Below are 22,490 nucleotides of genomic sequence, written 5' to 3'. Positions count from 1 at the left end.
AACAATATTCTTGATTCCACTTCCACTGCACTTGCTGGGCACAGCTAATCGAATTTTGAGAAATTAAGATCTTCGAATTTTTTTTCTGACAAAATGAAGAAGATATTTGAGATAATTTTCAAGTTTGTCATAGAAAGTAAAAACCTGCCCCGTGACAAAGAGGATATTGATTGAAACTTACCGCAGATATTGAAGTTGAGATACTCCATGGATCTGTATGTCCGGAGTCGATGGACTCAAAAATCTAGACTGTTAAAAAAAAAAAAGAGATTCAAGTAATTCAAGGCTTGGCTATGTGTGAAGTAGGTCAGTGAGATGAGCTAGTAGACACTACATGATTTTAATTGAGTGGTTGGGATTTTCAAGCCCGTTAACGCCGAACCAGAAATTCGAAAAGGATCTCAGCTCTAGATATTGCACATGTTTTATGCTTCTTTGACCATGGAAAAACTAATATGTTCATGTTAAAATTACATTTCTGACATATATATTTCATCAAAAAACATGAAAACAAACAAAAATGTGTGCACATATGTTAAATTGTAATTAGCAAGTAAGAATGACTACCTATGGAACCAAAGTGTTTTCTTATGATCAAAGGAAGTCCTAATTGGGACGCAAAAAAAATGTTTGTCATATCAAATTGCAATCTATTCTTTATATTTTAACAAAGAAGAAGTTCTTAGTAACTTTTTGCAGTACCAATAACAACTGTTTATGTTAATATCACCGCAAAACCAAATGGTAGGTGGGCTCACCAATTTTGCTTAAAAAATTGTAAGAGCCTACCATTTATGTATAAAACAATCGTTTAACACACCTTAATGTATAAAACAATCGTTTAACACACCTTAATGTTTAAGATAAAGAAAAAAAATAATATATATATATATATATATATATATATATATATATATATATATATATATATAATAGCATTGGCTTTGGAGTTACTCTTTTGTTTTTCTATTTTTGATTTAGTTTTTTAATTTGTTTTATCAAATTTTGGCCACATGTTTAATAAAGTTTAAGCTTTGATTATGTCCAAATGTGTGTAACATCAACCCCTTAACAACTAGCTAAGTGATGTCATAAGAAATGCCAAATGTCAAATAATCTAGTCAGCTAAATGGTCCGACTAAGCATTTTATTAACCAAGTCCATCTCTAGCTTTGACTTTTTCTTTTTGGTAATCAAATACGTACACACACACACGCTAGCTTCTTGGCAATTTGCTTTTTTCCATATTATATTTTTTTTACTTGTAATTTATTTCTTTTATTTTTGTTTGAAATATTTTTTTTATATTTTTTTTTTAATAGTTAAAAAAAAAAAAAAAAAAACTGTCCACAGCATGGTTAATTTTATGGGAGTTTTAACGAAAAGTCTGCGGCACTGTTCACTTTAATGAAAAATCATATTTTACACTAAAAAGTCAAACCTGATACTATTCACTTTACATTTTATTTTGTTCTTATCGTTAAAATTTAAAGTTTTCAAACCCTTTTCATTCGTTTTTCTTAATTTTATTTTGTCAATTCGGTTTTTTTTTTTTAAATTAAATTGTTTTATTTTAAAATAGGAAGGGATATGGAATTATGAATGATTCACTTTTTTTTTTCTTTCTGTCTTTATAGAAATAGATATAATAAATTAAATTCCAATGAAATATGGTCTTTCTTTTTATTTAATAGTAGTCTCTAAATTAAGGATAGCACTATTCATTCACATATTTTTACTTCCCACACATTTTTGTTAATTTTTAATCATTAATCTTCTTCAACTTATTCGATCTGATAATAAAAATTTAAAAAAATATTTAAAAAATAAAAATAAATGTATAGAAAGCATGAAGTTATATTAATTCCCCAAACAAAATAAAGCAAAAAATTGTTCCTAGCTTTGGCTGTCGGCCAAAGCTAAAGGGTCCTTCTACATAATTTAGAAGGGTGATGAGTTGGTAGCAGCTGACACTGACACTGGTTACTGATCAATCAATGATGCTAAGAAGGTTGCATTTATTGGTGCAAAACCCCATTTTGTTGCGCATCTCAGAACTTGGGTTTCTTATATTTACGTAGACGTTGGCTTTTAACCTTTTTCTTGTTCTTGCTTCTTTCTTCTTTCTTCATAGGCACGAGTTGAAGGGCATCAAACTTTGCTTTCTACTTGCCCAAGAGTCAAGACTAAACCACTTTAGACATGTCAGATTGTGTTATCAATTTACGTGTTACAATAGTTTGAACGATAGATTTGTGTTTTTTTTTTTTTTTTTTTTTTTTTTTTTTTTTTTTTTTGTTAATATTGAGTCATTCACAAATTAAAAAACAAATCAATTTTTTCAGTTGGCCATTTCGTCGAGCATTTCACATGTATGTCGTCTTTTGTCGAACCATGATGTGTGCATGTTGATAGATATTGACATCTAATGAATTCTACTGAAAGGCCATGTTAAGTTTTGTAGAGACTCATTGCCGAGTGATGTCGATGCATCTTGTCGAGGGATGTCAACACCTCCTTCCTCGTGTTATCAAGATATGTTGAACATGCATTCCCTTGAACACTAGGTGGGCACAAACGAGTTTGCACCGGGCATTCGAGTGAGCCCTGAAAGACCTTTATCATTATTTATTTCCAGCTTCGGAGGGTCTCAAAAGCATTGAGGTCCCTATGTGAATCTCCATGCGTATCAGGTGGTGTTATTTAACTTATGCGTTACAACGTAGTAAAAGTTAAATTTATGTTTAAACATGTATTATAATATGAACGAATTGGTAATATTAGAACCACGAGCATGATGATATTACAATACGGTCACTTTATATTTTTTGACAATAATATGCAAAATTTCATGTTCCACGTGGGGACTAGTCAGTGATGATTCCACTTGTAAAGTATCTTGCCACCAATGAAACTCAGATTGGTGATATATTCCTTTTAAAAATCAATTTTTATATGCTAAGTATGATTAGAAAGAACAAAAAGAAATCTTATGATATAAAATGAGCATGCAAAGAAGGGGTTTTCCTTAATTAAACAAGTACAACTAATTGACCAAAATCTCTTCTTTCTTTCTATTTTTCCCATTTGATCACACAGTGACAAATAATACCAACTGATCATATCATGAAAGACCACCAACTTGTGATTCCTTTATTAATTCCTGTACCCAACCACCGCCTCAATATCAACATATTTTTTATTTTCTAAATCAATGCAAAACCAAATTTGAGGTCTACATTCATATATAATAAAAAAAATTATTGACGGATGGTTTGATAGTTATTTCGTTTGCAGTTTTTGTTTTCATTTTTTTTAACTGTAATCTTGTTGTATCTACTTTCAGCTTTCAGTTAAAATAATTGAAAACTGAAAACTACTTTCTTGAGTTTTCAAATTTTAGCCTTGAGTTTTCAGTTTTCATTTTTCTAAAACTGAAAGTTAACCAAACAAGATTTCAATATTCAATTAAAAAAAATGAAAAAACTAAAAACGAAATAGTTATCAAATAGCTCCTATTTATTTCCATTATTTGAAGAAATATTCGCAAAAAAAAACAAAATGCTATTTGTACTTCAATTATAGCTTCATGCGTTCTTTGTGTGATAATGTGTTTGTAGCTAATTTTCAAGCACATAATAACTCTTCATAGCAAAGAAACTATGTAGTCTAAGTAAAGGTTGACCTTATACCAACTAACTAGTTAATTCTTAGGTCCATTTCTATTATCAATATTAAGGATATATTGAGTTTGAATCTCTCTCCTTAATCAAAAAGTTCGACCTTAGCATGTTGCAAAATAGTAGCTTGAAATTAGTGGTAGCACATGAAAATTTTTTGGTGATCAACCAGTAATTAGAGCGACCAATCAGCTTAGTTTGACTCTTCATGCACTCTTGATCCGTCACTAAAGTCACATTGTAAGTTTTATGCTTCGTGTGGGTTTGATTCTTGTTTATAAACAACACCACACCATTGGAGAATCATGATTTATAATGGATTTTCGTTCTTGCTTTGATTCTTTGTAGCACATACAGTAGATTGCTTTGTTTTTTTTTTTTTTTTCTGTTAGAAAAGGGAACCAACTAGTGGCTTTCCCTGTAGTAGTTCCCTCTTCGGTGGCTGGAAAAACTCACAGAGGTATTTCAGCCTCCCCCTGGGCACCATCGTGCGATTCACCAGTACCAAGAATCGACACATAGGATGTGCCATGTGGAATACCGGTCTGAAATTCATTCCCAACTATTTCTCTTCAACACACAACGTCTCAAGTTTAAATTCTCTCACCTCTTCTTAGTGTAGCTTAAAATAAGAATATATCTTGTAATAAAAATAAAATAAAAAAAGTCATGTCAACATGTCACGTAATGTATCAGTTACACGTAATCATTTTCCATTCAAACTGCGATACAACTTGTGTCTAAATTCCAATCTCAAAGTTAGATTGGAGAACAACATGACATGATTTTGAAAGAACACCAAATTAGGAATCCAAAGGGACGACTAATGCTGATCAGTTGCTTAAAGAGTGTTTACTTATAAGTTTTTAGTGTTCACACTCTTCCTATGTCATAATCATATCTCATTGATTAATACATTTTATCAACTCTATTATCTCTTCTTCGGTCAATGCCTCAATGATCATATAGATCTTCATTTATTGATTTCCAAGTGTAAATTGGTTCGGTGGTTAAGGTTTTTCTCTTCAATCCATTGTGAATTGGTCCTAAATCATTACTGTAGTTTAATTTAGAGTAGGAATATCATTTGTATCATAAAAACACATACCAAACAGACACTTAAAATAGGTAGGCTGTTCTTTTGCTTGTAACACAAGTTTAGATTACAAGTCACATTTTTTTTTTTGCCTGGCATACACGTCGGCTAAATTAGGTTGTGTTGTGGCGACACCTCAGCTAAATTAGGTCGTGTGGTGACACGTCAGCAGAGAAGGCTAAAAGGATAGGACTTAGATCCTCTTCGGATCTCCTCACTGGTTATCCTGAAGATCAATTAATACCAACCGTTCATCAAAAATCGTATGATCACAGTTTTTTTCTTTTAGGTAAATTACATAGAACTATCTTAACTATTGGGTCATTAACAGTTTCATATCTCATCTTTAAAAAGTTTCAATGTCATACCTCATCTACGAATTTGTTACAATTTCATACCTTCCATCAGTTGTCTGTCAATTTCTTTATTAAAATGTTGATGTGGCAAGTGACGGGACCCATTTTCTATTAAATTATTAATTAAATATTAAAAAAAAAAAAAAAGATAGAAAGAAAGAAACCCAAACCCAGATCACATCCCCCCTTCCCCATCCGTCCCCCTTCCAAACCCAGAACACCCCCCCTCCCTGGCGCCCTCTCTTCCTCCATCTCCTCCTCCCTCCCATGACGCTCCTCCCCCTCCCCCTCCTCCTCCTTCTCCTCCTCCTCCTCCTCCTCCACACCCACCCTCTTCCTTCCTCTACACACCTCACTCCTTAAATCCACACCCATTCCCCCCATTCAAAACCCCCAATTCGTCTTCCCCCCACCCGAGCCTAACCTGCAACCCAAAAAAAAAAAAAAAAAAAACCCGAATCCCTTCTTCCCCACACCCACCCTCTTGGAGAAGATGAAGAGGGTTCGAGGTTTGGAAGGCAGGATAGGTTTCACGGTGCCCCCCGCGGGGGGGGGGGGGGGGGGGGGGGGTGGTGGTGTGGGATGGGATATGGGTTTGGGTTTTTTTTTTTAATAATATTTTTTAATATTTAATTAATATTTTTATAGAAAATGGATCCCATCACTTGCCACGTCAACATTTTAACGAAGAAATTGACAAACAACAGACAGAAGGTATGAAATTGTAACAAATTCGTAGATGAGGTGTGACATTGAAATTTTTTAAAGACAATATATGAAATTGTTAATAACCCAATAGTTGAGGTAATTTTGTGTAATTTATCCTTTTCTTTTTTATATTTTTCATACAAAACGAAGCTGTCTTACTGTTGAAATATAAAAAAGCAAAAAATTTTGGCCACACAATTTTTTATGAACAGTTGGTATTAACTGATCCCCAAGATCACCAGTTAGGAGTCCCGGAGATGATCTAATTCCAAAAGGACACAAGAACTTTGCTTGTTTGACCGCAAGCAAACAGGATGAAGTTTTCATTCACAAGCAAAGCCAATGGAGTAAAAAGGAAGTTGGTGAAAACGTAGTAACCCAAACAAAATAAGAATAATAATTAAAAAAATGAGTATGTAATTACAGTTTTGATAACAAATCAAGGGAGAGAAATCAAGAGGGGGTGGAGATTCTTTTGCTTGGGTGGATATCCAAAGAAATCCCGCAACCCAAACGCTCCCTCTGTTTATACATTCATTCAGTTCATCTTTATATAATATGCAGACTCATGATCGATCATCCTACACTGACATGCTTACCAAAACTCTGTTTTACCCCCAAAAAACCAAACGTGTTTCGAAAAACAAATTACAACGACGCAGAAGAAAGAACTGTATTTACCATTATCAATTACTGTTTACAGTGAAGACATTCATCTTCTTTTTTTTCCGCCTTTTTTTTCTTTCGTCGGGGGAGAAATTTAATTTTGAGAGAGGGTGAGAGTGAGAGAGAGACCAGTATCTTCATTGACAAGTAGAGAAGTGAGCTCCAAGCATTCTACAAGCTACTTCCATCAATTTCCCTGAAAATATAAGTGGAAAAAGGAAAAAATAATAAGTCAACTGAATAAATCTGTAATATCAAATGCAAATAAATAAAATAAAAATAAATAAATAAAAATAGGGAAAATAAAATAAAAAACCATGCCAGCTGACTTCTCAATTAGCAGAAGCAAATGGGAATTAATTAAGGGGGCAGGATGTGGTGTGGTGGGTCATATAGCATTAGGTCACAGCTGGGTATTGCTCGGCTGGCGTCACATGGAATCAGAGACCAGTGGTAGTGGAAGTGTCCATGTCCTCTCCCACACTCCAAAGTCCGTGACATCAAACATTTTATGCTTTTGCACCGACAGTATTTGCTGCCTAACCCTAACTTCCAAGCTTCCTCCTTCTACCCCCAAGAAACTCCATGGTCACATTTCTAGCCCTAGAGTCTAGGTGTATGTCGTAAAACGGCGGGGTTTAGAACCCTAAACCCTAATATCGGCACATAAAACACGAGTAAAAACGTCGTGTTTTGTGTTGCTTGTGCACGATTAGGGAACTGATAACCGTTGATTGATATAAATCTCAAGATTATAGATGGTTTTGAGATGGTTCACATGAAAGACTACAACTTGTTAGGGTTGTTGGGTGTCACTTTCTTGGATATGTCTATGCCAATCACACTAGCGACGAATCTTAGAAAACCTCCATTAATCAACCATGCACTCCTAATCATTTGTGGCATCTAGCATATAATAAACTGCCCTTTTTTTATTTTTTATGAATGAATTAGTACCAACCCATTTGTAAACTGATTCTCCAGAATTCAACCGAAAACAAAACAAAATGACTAGTGAAATTTTTACTAGTTCCGAGCCTAACCTCGCAAACAAATGCATTTTTATCAGCCCCTCACAACACATAACAAACATCAACTGAATCAATCAATCGAAATCGAATTGAAAAACCAAACGAACAAATCGCAGAAAGACAAGGCACGGCACTCCTTGGCTTAAGCTAACAGCAACTGTAGCAACAGTCGTGAGAGGTCCATGAAAAGCTTTGGAAACAAGAATATCGTCAGAGGAGGATGGGAGTGTGATGTAAACAAGGGTTATTAGGTGCTATATCGGGAGGGAGAAAGGCCGGAAGAGGGGTTTTGCCATAAGCCTCTTGGAAACTTCATTGACATTGCACACCGATAGTTCAATTGACGAAAACTTGGACAAATCGAGCCGATAATCCAAGAAAGAGAGAACTAGTGATAAACCATCCCTTAATAAATCAATGATCACATCATCCTAATCACTTCTAACATCTAGCATACCATAATTGACCATTTCTAAACTGTTTCGACCTACTCCACTATGAACATCAATCCTTGGTAGAATTTGACCTAATTTAACCTCAAAGAAAACATCAATTATGACACATTACAAATCTAATGACTCACAAACACAGATTTAAGCAAGGAATCGAAAAACAAGAAGCAAATTAGTAATGCAGAGAAAGGAAAAAGCTACTGAATATACCTCTCCTGGGCTTAGCAGCAACCTTAACAACCGGTGCAGATTTCTTCTCCGTTTTGGCCTCCTCCTCCTCCGTCGGGTAAAGCACCCCGTCAATGCCCTGCACCGAAATCCTCCCGTCCGTATAAATATCGGGATCAAACAAATACGCCGAAACGTCCCCCTGCCCGAATTTCACCGACCCATCAGCCTCCTGCGCCACCACTTTATGCGGCAGCCTCAGTGTGTCGTACCGCACCTTCCCGAACCTCTTCACCGAATTATACATACTCTCCTCCGTCTGGTACTCCGGTATGATGTGGTAGTACACAATCTGCTCTGGCGCCCCCGGCTCACTCAGCTGGTCCGTGGTCAGCTTCGCCATCGCCTCGTCGTTCGGCGCCAGTACCGTCAGCACGTACCCTTCCGAAACCAACCGCCCCATCTCCGTCGCCAAAGACGTCAGATTCACCAGAATGTCCGCCATCTCGTTGTACCCGCCGTAGTGGAGGAGAGTGTGGATGAAGTCTTTCACCTGGCTCTCACCGTCGAAATGGTGTTTGGGCCCGCCGGGTCCGGGGGCGGGAGCGGGAGCTAGAGACGGACCAGGAGCCAAAGCGTCGTAAATCGGCAGAACAGGCGGGGCGCCGACCGGAACCGGAGGAGCCGGTTTCTTCAAGCGGTGGGTTCTTGGGTCGACCTCGGGAGCTCCCTCGGGATGAATAGCGGATATGGTCCGAAGATTCCGCCTCCGGTTGAAGTCGTCCTCGACGGAGCGCGGGATCAGGAGGCGCTCGATTCCGTGGATGACGCCATCGGGTCGGGTCACATCATCGGGTCGGATGATTTGTGCGGAGTTAACCGATTTGCGGCCGGTGGGCTTGTGGGTTGTCAAATGAAGGTGCTCGTGGTTACCGGAAAGGGTCTTGTGGTGGCGACCCGACCCGGAATCAGGCCACTGGGTCGACCCGATGCGGCTGGGGATAATGTGGAACATGAGCAGCGTCTGGAGGGACTTCAGATTGCCGGGTTCGAGCAAGAACCGCTTGAATTCCGGGTCGAGCTGGCGCTCCAAAGCCTCGTTTTGGGGGGCGAAGATGGTCACGTTGTGGTTGCCGACGGCCTCCTCGAGGGTCTGGAGGAGGAGGGCCTTCTCGACGAGCTCGGCCAGCTCGGTGTAATGCGAGTCGAGGAGGGCGACGAGGACGGAGTTGGAGTTGACCGCCGTGGTGGAGGATTTGTTAGATGGCAATGCGGCGGAGGCGGCGGAGAGGATGAGGGCGAAGACGAAGAAGAAGCAGCGACCATAGATCTGGGAGTCCATGGCGCCCGAAAGATACGGCGAAAAAATCAGAGTTGCTGCTGGCTGGCCGGCCGTGGTAATGCTGGAGTTGTAGTTTTGGTGGTGGTGGGAAGTGGAAGCAGATGAGGAGGAGGAAGAAGAAGAAGAAGAGAGAACGGGAGAGAGGAGTTCGGGGTTTGTGAGATAAAGAGGCTTCAGAAAGTGGTGAGAGGCATGAGAGTTGAGTTTGATGACAGGCTGGAGGTGGGGACCACACGGAGACTTCCTCTCTCTCTACAAGTACTCCCCACCTGCTGCTGCTGTGCTCTCTCTTTCCCTCTCTAAGACTAAAAGCCTTGGGCGTGAGATAGTTGAGTTGTGTGGAAGCGAAGCGAAGCTTGTGGAGTTGAAGTCGAAGCCACGCCAGTTGGCGTTGTTGTTGTGTTGACAGAAAAATGTTAAAAAGAGGATGTTGTGTGTGTGTGTGTGTGTGTGTTGGGTTGTCGAATGAATTAATAGAGGATTTTTCGGTTGCGGCTTAGTTTTGACTGTGTCGGCTGCAGGATTAGTCAATTCTTATTGGCTTAAATATTCTGTTACTTTATGTTTTTGTTTTCCACAGGTGGGTCCCTTGATAAAATGTGACCTTCTTAGGAGTTTCATTTTATTTTTCATACGTAGTTTGTCCATCGTCTCTAAGTATAAAGCGAACTCAATACCACCCATGGTATGTTGATGTGGTGTATTGTGATGGTAAAGTAGTATGGTATGTTTTAAGAGATGTAGTAGAAGAGATTCTCTCATGTAAACAAGATGAAGTTTTAGTGACGTCACTGTCGTAATTGTCACGTGTTCAAAAAGCACATATAATATGTCTATTTTGAAGAGAATTGTGAGAAGAACAAGACTCGTGGTTTATAGCCATGAGTCCATTGTGTTTAAAGACATCCGAGGTAGTTTAAATTTTCAAAACTGCATTTTAAATTTTGTAACAAAAATCGGACTTTTCGTTTGTCGTCCGATTACTATCATTTTGATTTCATTTAATTTTCTAAGGCCTTTGAGTTACCCCAAGGTATTTAAGCCATTGCCTGGCTCCTAGTGTAATAATCTTTCTTTCAATTATCAATTAACACAATCAACTTGTTTGGATTCCTGCACGAATTCTCTTGTTTGGATTCATAAACATAGAAATTTAGAAGTTCCGCGTGAAAAAAAACTTAGAATTTGGGATCTCCAATTCCCGAGTTTAAATTCCATGTACATAGGTGTTATTTCCTAATTTCTATGATTGAGAGCTTAAAAATAACAAATTTCATATTCAATTTCATTGTTCTTTTAGGCTAACCAAACAAAAAAATTCACAAATTTTAGAAAATAAAATCCCGTCAATTCAATTTCCGTCATTTTAAAATCCCTTAGTAATCTTAAATTTCTTCATCCAAACATAATGTTAGTTTTTTAGTGAATTCCATATTTGTTTTTGGAGGGATTACGTTGGTAACCCTTTAATTATTTCATGTTGCGTCACTTCATACATAAACTAATTTATTATGCAGCTAATTACTTTAATGTGCTACTTAAATACAAGTGCACAATATAAAAAGGATTTTTTAGTGTGCCAGAGGCCCGCTACACTAAGTGTAGTAATATTATTGATAAGAAACTTAAAAAATAAATTTCTAACCAATTATATTATAAAGCTTGATGTATCAGATCGTGTTTCCATTACACATAAAATTTTCTCTACTATACAAAGTTCACATCGGTGGGTTGCATCATCTCTTTTTCTTTTTCGTTTCTTTTTGGCGGGGGTCGCTTGAGGAGTTAAAAGAGGTTTCGTAATTTAAATCCTTAACTAGGTTATTTTCTTCTGACAAAAAAGAAAGTTATTTTCGCAAAAACATAAATTAAAAAGTCCTTTTTATTTTTATTTTTTTATAATCTACAATGTGTTGGTATAAGATGAGGTGGCATGTAAGTTGGTGAATAAAGCTAAGCCGAAGCCGAAGCGTGTGGGTAGCTCAAAAGGCTTCGCGGCAAGTTGTCGGTGTCCTCCGATTTTACAAAGAACAAAATCACGAAGAATGCCCTCAGTTCTACGCTAAGCTACAAAAACACCCCCCCACGTCACTCTCTTAAAGCGCGCGTGTGACGCGTGAACACACTTTTCTTTCTCCACTCTCGTTTATTATTGAAGCCTCAGACGGCAACGTTTTGTCCACTGGCAGATTGCTTGTCAACCTCACATGTCCAAAAATTCCATATGTCCACATAAACAAAATGTTGCTAATACAATAAGTTTTTCAGTACGTCGAGAAGACAGCTTAGTATACTAAGTGTTATATACAAATAGTTGAATTTTTTTTTCTTTTTAATTTTCTAACCAATTGTAATATACATTTATTGTATTGAACCGTATTCTTAAGATACTGAAAATCTCTCTACAAATGCAACCATTCTAGGGTTTCACATTTTACTAATTTGTCGTGGATTGGCAAAGTAAAATATAATTTTGGACGGCACATTAGCGAGCTAAAAAAGTTAATTCTTTGGTAAAAGATTTATGATGGTGTAATAATTTGGTGTCTAATGTGGAGGTGTTTGGGTTAAAAATGGCATTTGGACGTGGACATGATTGTTGATAGTCTTTAAAAAGAAGAAGATTTGATGATTTAATTATGCTTGTTTGTAGAGATTTTATTTCGTTATGTTAAGTATAACACAATAATTGTCAACTAGTGGACAATAATTCACAATTTAGTGACTACATTCTTTATGAAATTAAGTACTTTATTCAAAGAACCACTATGGTATAGTTCAGTAGTTAGAAAAGAATTTCAAACTTTTAATTCACACAATATGTTTTGGATTTGATTTCTGGCACTGGTGAATCACACGGTGGTAGTCAAGGAAAGGTTGAAATGCCTCTATAAGTCATCGTCGCCCTCCGAAATGGTGAACTGTCGTGACGAAGTTACCAGCTGAATTTTTTTATATATATAAAAAAATACCATATTCAAAGGAAAAAAGAATAGTTTGTCATGTAGGCTCCTAATTTAAAGAGAGAGAGTGAGAAGAACATTGTACGCATCCACTATGTAAAATCTTTATAAAAGAGATTATTAAGAAATTAGTTGGTACAAGGTACTAATCGGGAGTTATGTGCTTCATGCACTTTAAATGTTTTTTCAGAATTTATTTATTATTTTATTAAGAATTCATTTCAAAATTTTTTTTTATCAAAAACGTTTTCAAACATTTAAAAACACTTACAAACGAGTCCAAATATACGAAAAAGGACAGATGATTTTGCAAATTGTGAAGAGACAATCGGGTTTAAAAAAAAAAAAAAAACAATTTAACCTTTTGAAGCAGGAAAGTTACCAAGGAAAAACCTTTTTTAATTTTCTAAGCACACAATGACACCAACTATTTTGCTTAATTTTTACCCGACCTTTTCCAACTTTTGTAATGTCTCTTTTTCATCTTCCAATCGTTGTGTAACGCATAGTTGGAAAATGATTTAGCAACTTTTGATGTGTTTCCGATAGTTTAATTCATATACTATCACTCCGAGGTTGAGTGTCTTCCTAATTTGGAGATAAATTTTTTTATTTTCTTTCTCTTTTTGTTTTTTAATTTATGGGCCTAATGATTTGGGAAAAGAAGATAGAGTGGAGTTGCCATTAGAAGTAATGCACCCCTCTTTACTTTGGGTATAAGTTTTCATCTAAATTTGTAAGCGTTGGATTTATCTGATGAATAAGATATATTTCTTTTTCCTACTGTATATTGAATAAACATATTGTTTGTAATCAAAAAGTAGTTTTCATCGTCATTTGATACTACAGTTTAGTGGTATTCATCTTCATTTGTAACTTGTAAGTGAGAGGTTTTAGGTTCGATTATCACCAAAGGCAAATTTGAACCACATTATTGTTAACCCATTGTGAGATTAAGTTTACCCTCTCTCTTTTAATGTAGATAATATCATTTGTTAAAAAAAAAAAAAAAAAAAAAAAGTTAGTTTTCATCTAAGCTTCAAAATGGCAGTGACCACTATGTCTTTAAATCTAACAATATTGAACATGTAGACCAAGAATTATTTCAAAAATGTATAAACACAAAGTGTTGTTATTACGTTTTTGGTTTTGTTTCGTGGATGAATCATGATATTGTTTGAGCTTTTAATGCAAAATGAAAATATATTCCACACAATACGTTTTGAGTTCGATTTCTAGCACTAGTGAATCACACGATGATGAATAAAGGAACGCTGAAATGTCATTGTGAGTCTTTTCGTCCCTTAGAAGGGTGGACTGTTGTAGTGAAACTATTAACTATTCCTTTCTTTTTTTTTTTGAAAAAAAAATAAAAAGAAAGCACATCTTGGTTCACAATATTGGTTTAAACCATGTTTTCTGATCACATTTATAAGCTACATGATGTGGCGGTTCATGATCAGATTATTTTTCAATGCTTAAAAAATAGTCAAACCATTAACCGTGATATCATATGATATACAAAATATGATTCTAGTAATTTCAATTTATAGCTCCTTGGATGCTATGGTCTCAGTACGGCACAAGCAGGTACTTCATTTTAATATTATACATATACAGTGAAGGTTAATGATGAATTGGTTGGGGGTCCTTTGGTCCCCATCGAAACTTTGTCGTATCGTGTGCCTAATTAAAATACATGGTTATTGTTATTATTATATATTAATACTTTGAGAATTGTTAGTTGCACTTCAAAATTTTCATTTGGTATTGTAAACTTTCTATAATTAGAAAGAAAAATACATTTGTGAGGAGTATAGAATGAGATTTTTGGAATGCTAATAACAATTCCCAATACTTTTTGTGAACTGATAATGCACACTGATTTTCTCTTTTTTCACATCTTAAGTATATTGGTTATGACCATTTATTATGAAAAATGTTATTAGCACTTCAAAAATCTCATTCTGCACTCCTTATAAATGTATTTTTATTTTTTATGATAGAAAGTTTGGAATGCCAATTGATATTTTCGAAATGCAAATAACAATTCTCTTTATTATACTTAAATTCCTAAATATTTTTTGCGAACTTAAACATTAGAGGCTCTCTAGCTACTACCACCTTGATAGTTATGAGCGGCAATGCTTGGGCATGAGTGACCGTAAGGACGAGATTTGACACTCGGATGGTTGATCCAAATGTAGACATCGATAAGTTGTCTCTTGAATCTAGACATTGATGAGTGACGGTGAAGACGAGATTTGACACTCAGTGTAGTTGATAACATGTTAGTACATTTTGCAACCCCGACCCTCCCCCACCCCATTCATGGTGATGGAGCCCATATATTCAATAAAAAGTCCGAAATCAACAACCACGCCAACTTGAAGGATTGTAAATGGAGCAGACGGAAAACATGGCAAAGTGAAACGGAATGTGGGTTTAGAAGCCTTTCGCGAAGTGAAACGGAAGGTGAGTTTCGTGAAGTTAAGTGACAATTTTGGGAGGAGACTAAGAGAAAGAAGGTTAAATTGCCGTTTGACAACCCAAATTATTATCCCAGCTGAAATTGACTTCTAAATTATTTTTTCAGTAAATTAATCTTTAAGCTATTTGAAATCAACCAATTAACTTCACTGTTAAATTCGATGAAATTTTGTTCACTTTGCCATCAAATAATAGCACGATTTTACGCTCAAGAGTGAATCACGTGCTAGTCACCTGCACATGCGAGTATTTGACGGCAAAATTTATGAAATTTCATCGAATCTGGCAATAAAAGGTTAATTGGTAAATTTCAAATAGTTCAAAAAGTTAATTTACCAACAAATGAAGGGAGATTTAACGAAATACTCTCGGTACTATTCACTTTTAATCAAAAACCACATTTTTACCTTTTCCTTGTATTATTTACTACACCTTTATTTGTCATTTTTCATTAAAACTATAGTTTTTTTTTTTTTTTTTGGACTGTTTGTTAGTTTTTCTAAAAATGAATTCAGGAGTCAATTTCAACTAAAATAATAATTCAAGGGGTCAAATCGCAGTTGGAGCACTATTTAAATATGGACTATGTTGTATAGCTCAGACCACCTTCATACGTGATAGGGTCTAACGTGAGACATTAGTAAGAAAATGCAAATGTTGAAATTTAAATATACTACATATACATGTTTTATTATATCAGCCGGCTTGAGAAGTGGATCCTGTTTTGCGAGATGTGAGACAGTCGGTCCATCAGCATACAAAGCCGAATGTCTGGGACTGGCTGTCTCACATCCCTCAAAACGACATCGCACTCCTCAAGTTGTTCCTGTATTACACAACATAACAGGAGGGAAGACAGAAATCACAATTCAAGAGGACAACCTAGAGGCATTTAATCACAATTCAAGAGGACAACCTAGAGGCATTTGGTACCTTAACTAAAGAGTAGGTAGATTTTACTCACTCAGTTCCATCCTAAATTGTTTTAAACGAAAATTTCAGTGCCCGATTGAAACGAAAAATGTGTAATGGCATACTGGTCTGCATATAATTTATCATCCACAGGCAATAGACTCGGAAATGCTTCCATAACATTTCTTCTTAGCATCCAAAACAATTCAGTGTCAACATAGGCCATCCATACATAATTAAAGCACTATACGACGGGTTATATATGAAAATATATACATAGATATACCCATTTGTAAAATGTATGTGTCCAGATAATTGCTCTTCTGTCAAGACCTCTTCTTTATTTGAATTCAGACCACAATCGAGATAGTTTTGACATACCCAAATCCTTTAACTCCGGCCTGAAGTGCAAAGCATCTCAACCTCAGCATCCCATGTCTGGAGCAAAGGGTAACAACCTTAGAATTAAAACCCACACCAAAACTCAGACAACTTGGATCAATATGAAAGGTGTACAAATAAACTAAGATTTGAAACTTAGAAAAATTTCTTGTGAATTAGTTGAATTAAGGTCTTTCGTTGTTTCTAACATGCACACAAAAAAAAACATGAGAGAACAAACGGCGGCAGAGATAACTGTCATCCTAATTGATAAAGCCGCCAGCTAGACGGCATACAGAAAAATCAGACGTGATCATGTGATTAAGAGCAAGACTGTTGAAAGAGGAATGTTCAAAGGGTCAAGTGATAGGCCTGAGGCGCTGTGCACACACAAAATAGCACGCTAGCACATAATTCAAATCAAAATTGTAAATTCTTACTGCATCGTGGGGCCCTAATAAGTAACAATGTTGGTGGAAACAAGCCGTAAATAAGGTGGCATTGGTGATGAAGTGGTTTACTGCGATACCAAAATAACAAAATTCAAACCAACATTATTACTCACCTTAATTATGAAATGCTGAGGATAGATGCATTGCTGAAACAATTAATAGCAGATCAATGTGAAGTGGAACCTGCGGCACAAGTAGTACCAGGCCTATTGTTGTCACTCAAAGGGTTTTCTCCACGGATCTCAGCACGGTTCTGGTTGCTCTGCTCTGCAGCAGAACCATCTGCATTCTGATTCACTCCAGAAGACTGGTTGTCTGTACTATTATCTCTTGTCTCAAGGCGCTCCATCATTCGAGATACGGTGGCAATTCCAGCATTAACCTCTCTACGAACTTCAGAACTGAGTTCCGACATAGAAGGGCTACGGGAGAACAGCCTCTCCTTCAATCCTCGTGTACTCCTCGAAAACGATTCCTTGTACCTTAGGTACAAATACAACAAATGAAATGGTAAAGAGAAAACCGAATGTATACACACATGCACATTAAACTAGTAGGGTGGTGTCCAAAATAGAACAGTGGTCACTTCATATCATACCTCATTGACATGGAATTAAACTTAGATTTCAGAGACTCTGAAAGAGAGTGAAGTTCTGATGGTCCTGCTCTGTTCTGATCCAACAATGAGGCATGGCTAGTAGAGCTCCTACAAAAAGATACTAAATAGTCATACAAATGTGAAATGCCTAGCATGGAAGTGCATAAAGAATACTACCAGTGACTAAATGGTCATATAAAATGCAACACAAGAAAATTATTATTACCAAGGACTAGAGGAATTTCCTTGACGATTTCTATGCACGCGTGAAGACCCAGATGGTGAGGAAGAAATTCCGTCAGTCTGAACAGAAGGATATTGTGCACTACTTCGTGATGATTCATCCACATCTGAAGTAAGTGGGGTAGATGGACTGGCTACAGTTATTTCAGCTGGTTCACTGTCCCCTCCTGGGGCATGAACAGGACCAAGAGGAGATTCACTAGGATGTGTAGAAGGTACCGACAAGTGTGGATGACCACGAGCAGATGATCGGCTCCTGTGGCTTTCTCTTCTACCATGGTGGTGGGCCCTTCCCATAGAAGCAGCAGCGGCCAAGTGCTGAATGATGCGCTCTTCAAGTTCAGCATTGGTAGTACCCCCAGGTAACTGAATTCCATTTCATAAACACATTATATACCATGATGAAACAATATTAAAATTCATACTTTTAGTGAGCATTTGATTGACCGGACTGGGACTGGATTGGGCTCTTTAAGACCAATTCTAACTTGGACCGGATAGTTTGGGATTATACCTTCTTTATGTGGAATTAGACCATTTAACATGAGGGGACTAAATAGAACCAACCCAACCCAACTCAAACCAATCCAATCCAATCCAATCCCTATCATGGCTTGGACTAATTATAGGTAGGCTATAATTAGTCCAAGCCAACTCAATCCTATGTATCAAACATGCCCTAAATGTTTTATTTTTGTATTTTTGGACAGCCAAACATTGGACACAGCCTTGTAATGCTTTAAAGAACCAAAGAACTATTCCAACAACAAAAACAACGAAAGAAGATGACGAACATGCTGAAATTGAAAATCGCCAAGGGTGGGATGATGAAATATAGTTGCATTTCTAGCTGTCTCCCTAAATCTTCTCTCCTGTTCTACTCCCTCCAGTAATTCTTGACTGCCAAAATACGTACACATTTCAGTTAACTCCAGGTACATAATTATAACACGTCAAAATAAAAAATGACAAAAACAAACCTGCAAGGATCCTTCAAGCTAATGGGTTGCCAACACATGGGACATTGAGAGCTTCGCTGGCACCTACATGAATGTATAATATTGTTAGAATTCTGAGAATGTCCACCTGTCCCAATTTGAATGGTTATTGATGAACTAAAGATTCCTTGTAAACGCGTATGTATGTGCATGGAGTTCGTGCAAGATAAAAATTGAAACCCACACATTGTCTTAAAGCCAAGAAAGGCTATGTCAAGTGACCAAAAAAACCTTACAACTGAATCTCTCATAAGCAGACGGGATTCAAAATATTAACATCTTCATGAAGTCATGGTTTAAATTTACATTTGCAGGAAAATGGAACTATGCATAGAAGGAAAACATATTTGCTAAGTCACTGGCCACTACATAATAAAGAATGGTTCTATCGCCACAATTCATATATCCTCACCCCAACCAAATTTAAAGGATATTAATCAACTCTCCCACCCCCATCATTCCGTACTGCCACATCTCCTGATCCTTCCATATCCCTAATCTTTAACTTTGCTAAGTAAAGATGGTGGTTTCCATGGAATATGCATAGAAGGCAAAATATATCAGCTAAGGTCACTGGACTCTATATAATAGATAATGGTGATATATCCCCACACCCAATTCAAATATCCCTGCCCCAACCACAATTTTTAAGAATTTTAATCAATCCTTTCCACCCCCATTATTCCCGTAGTGCCACATCTCCTGCTCCTTCCATATCCCTAATCTTAATCTTTGCTAAGTAAAGACGGTGCTGTCCATGGATGCTGCCCATGGTAGTGCAGTGCCCTAAATAAGCTTGTACTGCCTGGTGTAAAAACTGGCCTCAAATAGAGGTAGAAAATAGACTCGCTTAAAAGTTAAAATAAGTTTAAATGAAAAATCAAATACAAATTAATAAATAAAAAGTAAAATAAATGATGTTAGTAAGATTGATGATTGAAACTAATATCCTTTATACCACTCAAGGATGCAGTGGAGGTGAAACTCATGCTTGCAAGAAGTAACCTGCAAAGCAAGACACGGAATCTGATTAAGGGAAAATCTATATAAGATCAGCGCATGAGTACGAAGCATAAGATTCTCATGTGCAAAGAGAAAACAAAAAGGTGGATACACTTGATATATTACCACTGATGGATCACTGTCGCAAAACTCATCAAGGCATATGCTGCAGGCCTCGCCATAATCCTCTTGTATTCCCCCTTCCACAAATGCAACAGCTGATATCATATGACTTTCAGCCTCCTTTGCCTCCATTTTATTTGGAATCTTTTGACACACAAAACCCAATTTCAACATTGATCAGTAGAGCGCATCGTTCGTGAAAAGTAGCATAATTAAATCCCAAACGGAATGAGCATCTATTCTCATATTCTCAAAGAGTTAGCCAATCTCAGTTCTAAATATTTTAGAAGTAAAACAAGTAAAGCTACAGGCTAAGTTAATAAATTCTCATGAGTAACCATTATAAACCCAATTCAAGGAACCTCAACCTATCAACCGAGGCTGGCGACACTAATATCTTAGGTCTTATGACTCTTATCCTACTTAAATTATCTGGGACTACATCCACCGTTATTTTTTGGAAAATCGTTTCCTAGTTTACCATTGTAACCATTCCTGCCTTCCTCTAGTTCCCTTTTTCTATTTGTGAAAACTAACATTCGTTAAATTGAACTGAAAAAGTAGCATTTCTTAAAATGCTGAATTATATCAATGAAAACTGAGATGGAGAAATTCACACACTGTTTCATCAACACAAAATAAAAACTACTCTTCTGTTTGGATAAAGAAAATCACTTCGTTCTCAAATATGTTGACTGATGAAAGTTTGTTTATGTTTTAAAGGATTTTGAAATGTTTCATGTAGTATGCAGAACTCCAAAGCGAAAACTATATCCTTCATAGTTGTATCAGAGATTAACAAAAGCTTTGTTAACATACACACATATCATCATTCATCCATCCATTCCATTCCATCCATTTGCTTATCCGAATATACAAATACAGTCGCAAATATATGAAATCCAGAGGAAACAATAAACTTAATAATCAAATCCCCTGCACCCAAGTTCAAATTCTCCTCCCTGTAGTTTTTATTAGATTAGAATATCGCTTACAAAAATATAGCATCACTAAAAAATAAAAATAATTAACTCCCTTAAACAGGATAACATTTTCTTTAACATACACACATATCCTCAATTATCCATCCATTGGTTCATTCAATTATACCTACATATTCAATTATATGAAACCCAGATGACATAATACTCTCAACAATCAAATCAAAGCAACAACATAATTGAAAAGAAAATCAAAATTCAATCCTAAGAATAAAAAAGATTAAAACTTTGATCAAATTCCAAATAAAAAATTGATGGGTTTTGATGGGTTTACCACCATTAAGGGGATTAGAGATGGCTGTCAAGAAATTCAGAGAAGAACGGCCATGAAATTGCAGCACATCGAGCTCTGAATTCCCCAACCAGAAAACCCCACTAGAGATTCATCGCCAGCAAGCCGGCAGCAAACAAAACAAACCACCCTACAATTCAGCGGTGCACAGTTGATTGATCAATGTTGAAAAAACAGAAGGATAAAAAAATTAAAGATAATTTTACCTTCAAATTTGGGTGTGCAGTGCTGGTTCCTGGTTGGTTTGTTTTTGTTTGGAAAATTTAGGTTTTATATTGCTGTATTATTCACGTAAACAAATCAGCTTCAGAAAATTACGGAATGCAAAGTGTTTTAACGTTTTGAATGAATATAATCTACGTTTCGACGAAGATATTAATTTCACCTAATTACATGTTAAAATATTAAGATTAGGAACATTATTTTTTTCTGAAAATAATTTATGTTCCTTCCCCACTTCCCACTTTTTCAGAATTTTCTTTGCTTTATTTGTTTTGTCTTTTTTGTGCGTTGGAAAACAACCCCCAACCCCACAATAACGACATATCACAATAGATGGGGTCACAGGGAGAGGCCTCAAGATTCAACACCATCCATTAAAGAAATTTTTCAGTTCAGTACACGGGACGTTACATCATAAGTTATAGAAAAGTGGAAAAAAGTTTTTTTAAATGTCATGCAGCTTGTAAGTGTATGTATCTGTATTCTAATACATTGAAAAATTTCTCTACTCATTGAATGGTGTTCATCTTTATGGGGGTCATTTACTAAAGTATAGAGCTCATTTTTTATGTTTAACTTTAGACAAATACCCAAGTGATTTGCTTTTATTTTGTATATTCTATGTTTTTGTGATTAATAATTTAGTAGTTGGATTTGTTTCCATTTTATATGAATACCTAGAAGATTTTTATCTTATTCGTCCTATTATTTTCGTTTTTATTTGGTGGACAATTGACATACAAGATATTGTAGTTTATTCAATACAAAATTGGTATATGATATGTAATCATATATACCAAGCTATTAATGTATTTGAAGTCACCCTCATAACCAAAAAAATGAGACCGTTGAGTTAAATCACGAATAAATTCGTTTTTATTAAAACTATATTTGGATAAGGGAAGTAAACTTAGAATTTTGATAAAAGTCATAATTTATAAATTGATATGCACCAATTCTTTTGTTTGGATTCATAAACATAGAAATTTAGAATTTTTGCGTGGAAAAAAAAAAAAAATTTGGGACCTTCAATTACCAAGTTTAAATTCCATGTAAATATGTGTTGTTTTCAAATTTGTATGAGTGAGAGTTTAAAAATAACAAATTTTGTTTCAAATTCATTGATCTTTTTAAGTTAGCCAAACAAGAAAATTCACAAACTCTAGAAAATAAAATTTCCTCATTTCAATTTCCATCATTTTAAAATTCCTTAATAATCTTAAATTTCCTTATTCAAACAGAGTGTAAATGTAATTTTATGCTGACTGTTATCAAATATTAAGACTCATGATAGACTTCTAGTATTCAACATAT

The 22,490-nt window shown here is 36.0% G+C and overlaps 2 protein-coding genes across 7 annotated transcripts; both read right to left on the bottom strand.

Annotated features, from left to right (window-relative positions):
- Positions 1 to 6,240: 6,240 nt before the first annotated feature.
- LOC137713740 (fasciclin-like arabinogalactan protein 16) lies at positions 6,241 to 9,933 on the bottom strand. Its single transcript, XM_068453082.2, has 2 exons — positions 8,200 to 9,933; positions 6,241 to 6,702 (listed from the first exon to the last, which is right to left on the bottom strand). Exons 1-2 carry the CDS (start codon positions 9,497 to 9,499, stop codon positions 6,644 to 6,646), a joined length of 1,359 nt encoding a protein of 452 aa, XP_068309183.2. The 5' UTR covers positions 9,500 to 9,933; the 3' UTR covers positions 6,241 to 6,643.
- Positions 9,934 to 16,023: 6,090 nt separating this feature from the next.
- LOC137713741 (E3 ubiquitin-protein ligase RHF2A) lies at positions 16,024 to 21,461 on the bottom strand. 6 transcript variants are annotated; one of them, XM_068453083.2, is made up of 10 exons: positions 21,161 to 21,461; positions 20,937 to 21,084; positions 19,665 to 19,805; positions 19,495 to 19,541; positions 18,519 to 18,581; positions 18,333 to 18,438; positions 17,522 to 17,904; positions 17,296 to 17,403; positions 16,811 to 17,179; positions 16,024 to 16,302 (listed from the first exon to the last, which is right to left on the bottom strand). In XM_068453083.2, exons 2-9 carry the CDS (start codon positions 20,940 to 20,942, stop codon positions 16,864 to 16,866), a joined length of 1,170 nt encoding a protein of 389 aa, XP_068309184.2. In that variant the 5' UTR covers positions 20,943 to 21,084; positions 21,161 to 21,461; the 3' UTR covers positions 16,024 to 16,302; positions 16,811 to 16,863. The 6 variants fall into 6 exon arrangements, with proteins under 6 accessions (XP_068309184.2, XP_068309188.2, XP_088540219.1 ...); XM_068453087.2 differs by having other exon boundaries at positions 20,940 to 21,084; positions 21,161 to 21,416; XM_088684093.1 differs by having other exon boundaries at positions 16,024 to 16,322; positions 21,161 to 21,411.
- Between the last annotated feature and the right edge of the window lie 1,029 nt (positions 21,462 to 22,490).

Source organism: Pyrus communis, chromosome 14 (genome assembly GCF_041283825.1).
Source record: "Pyrus communis isolate YQ-2024b chromosome 14, ASM4128382v1, whole genome shotgun sequence".
In the NCBI taxonomy this organism is placed as follows: domain Eukaryota; kingdom Viridiplantae; phylum Streptophyta; class Magnoliopsida; order Rosales; family Rosaceae; genus Pyrus; species Pyrus communis.
This window is presented reverse-complemented; position numbering and strand designations above follow the sequence as displayed.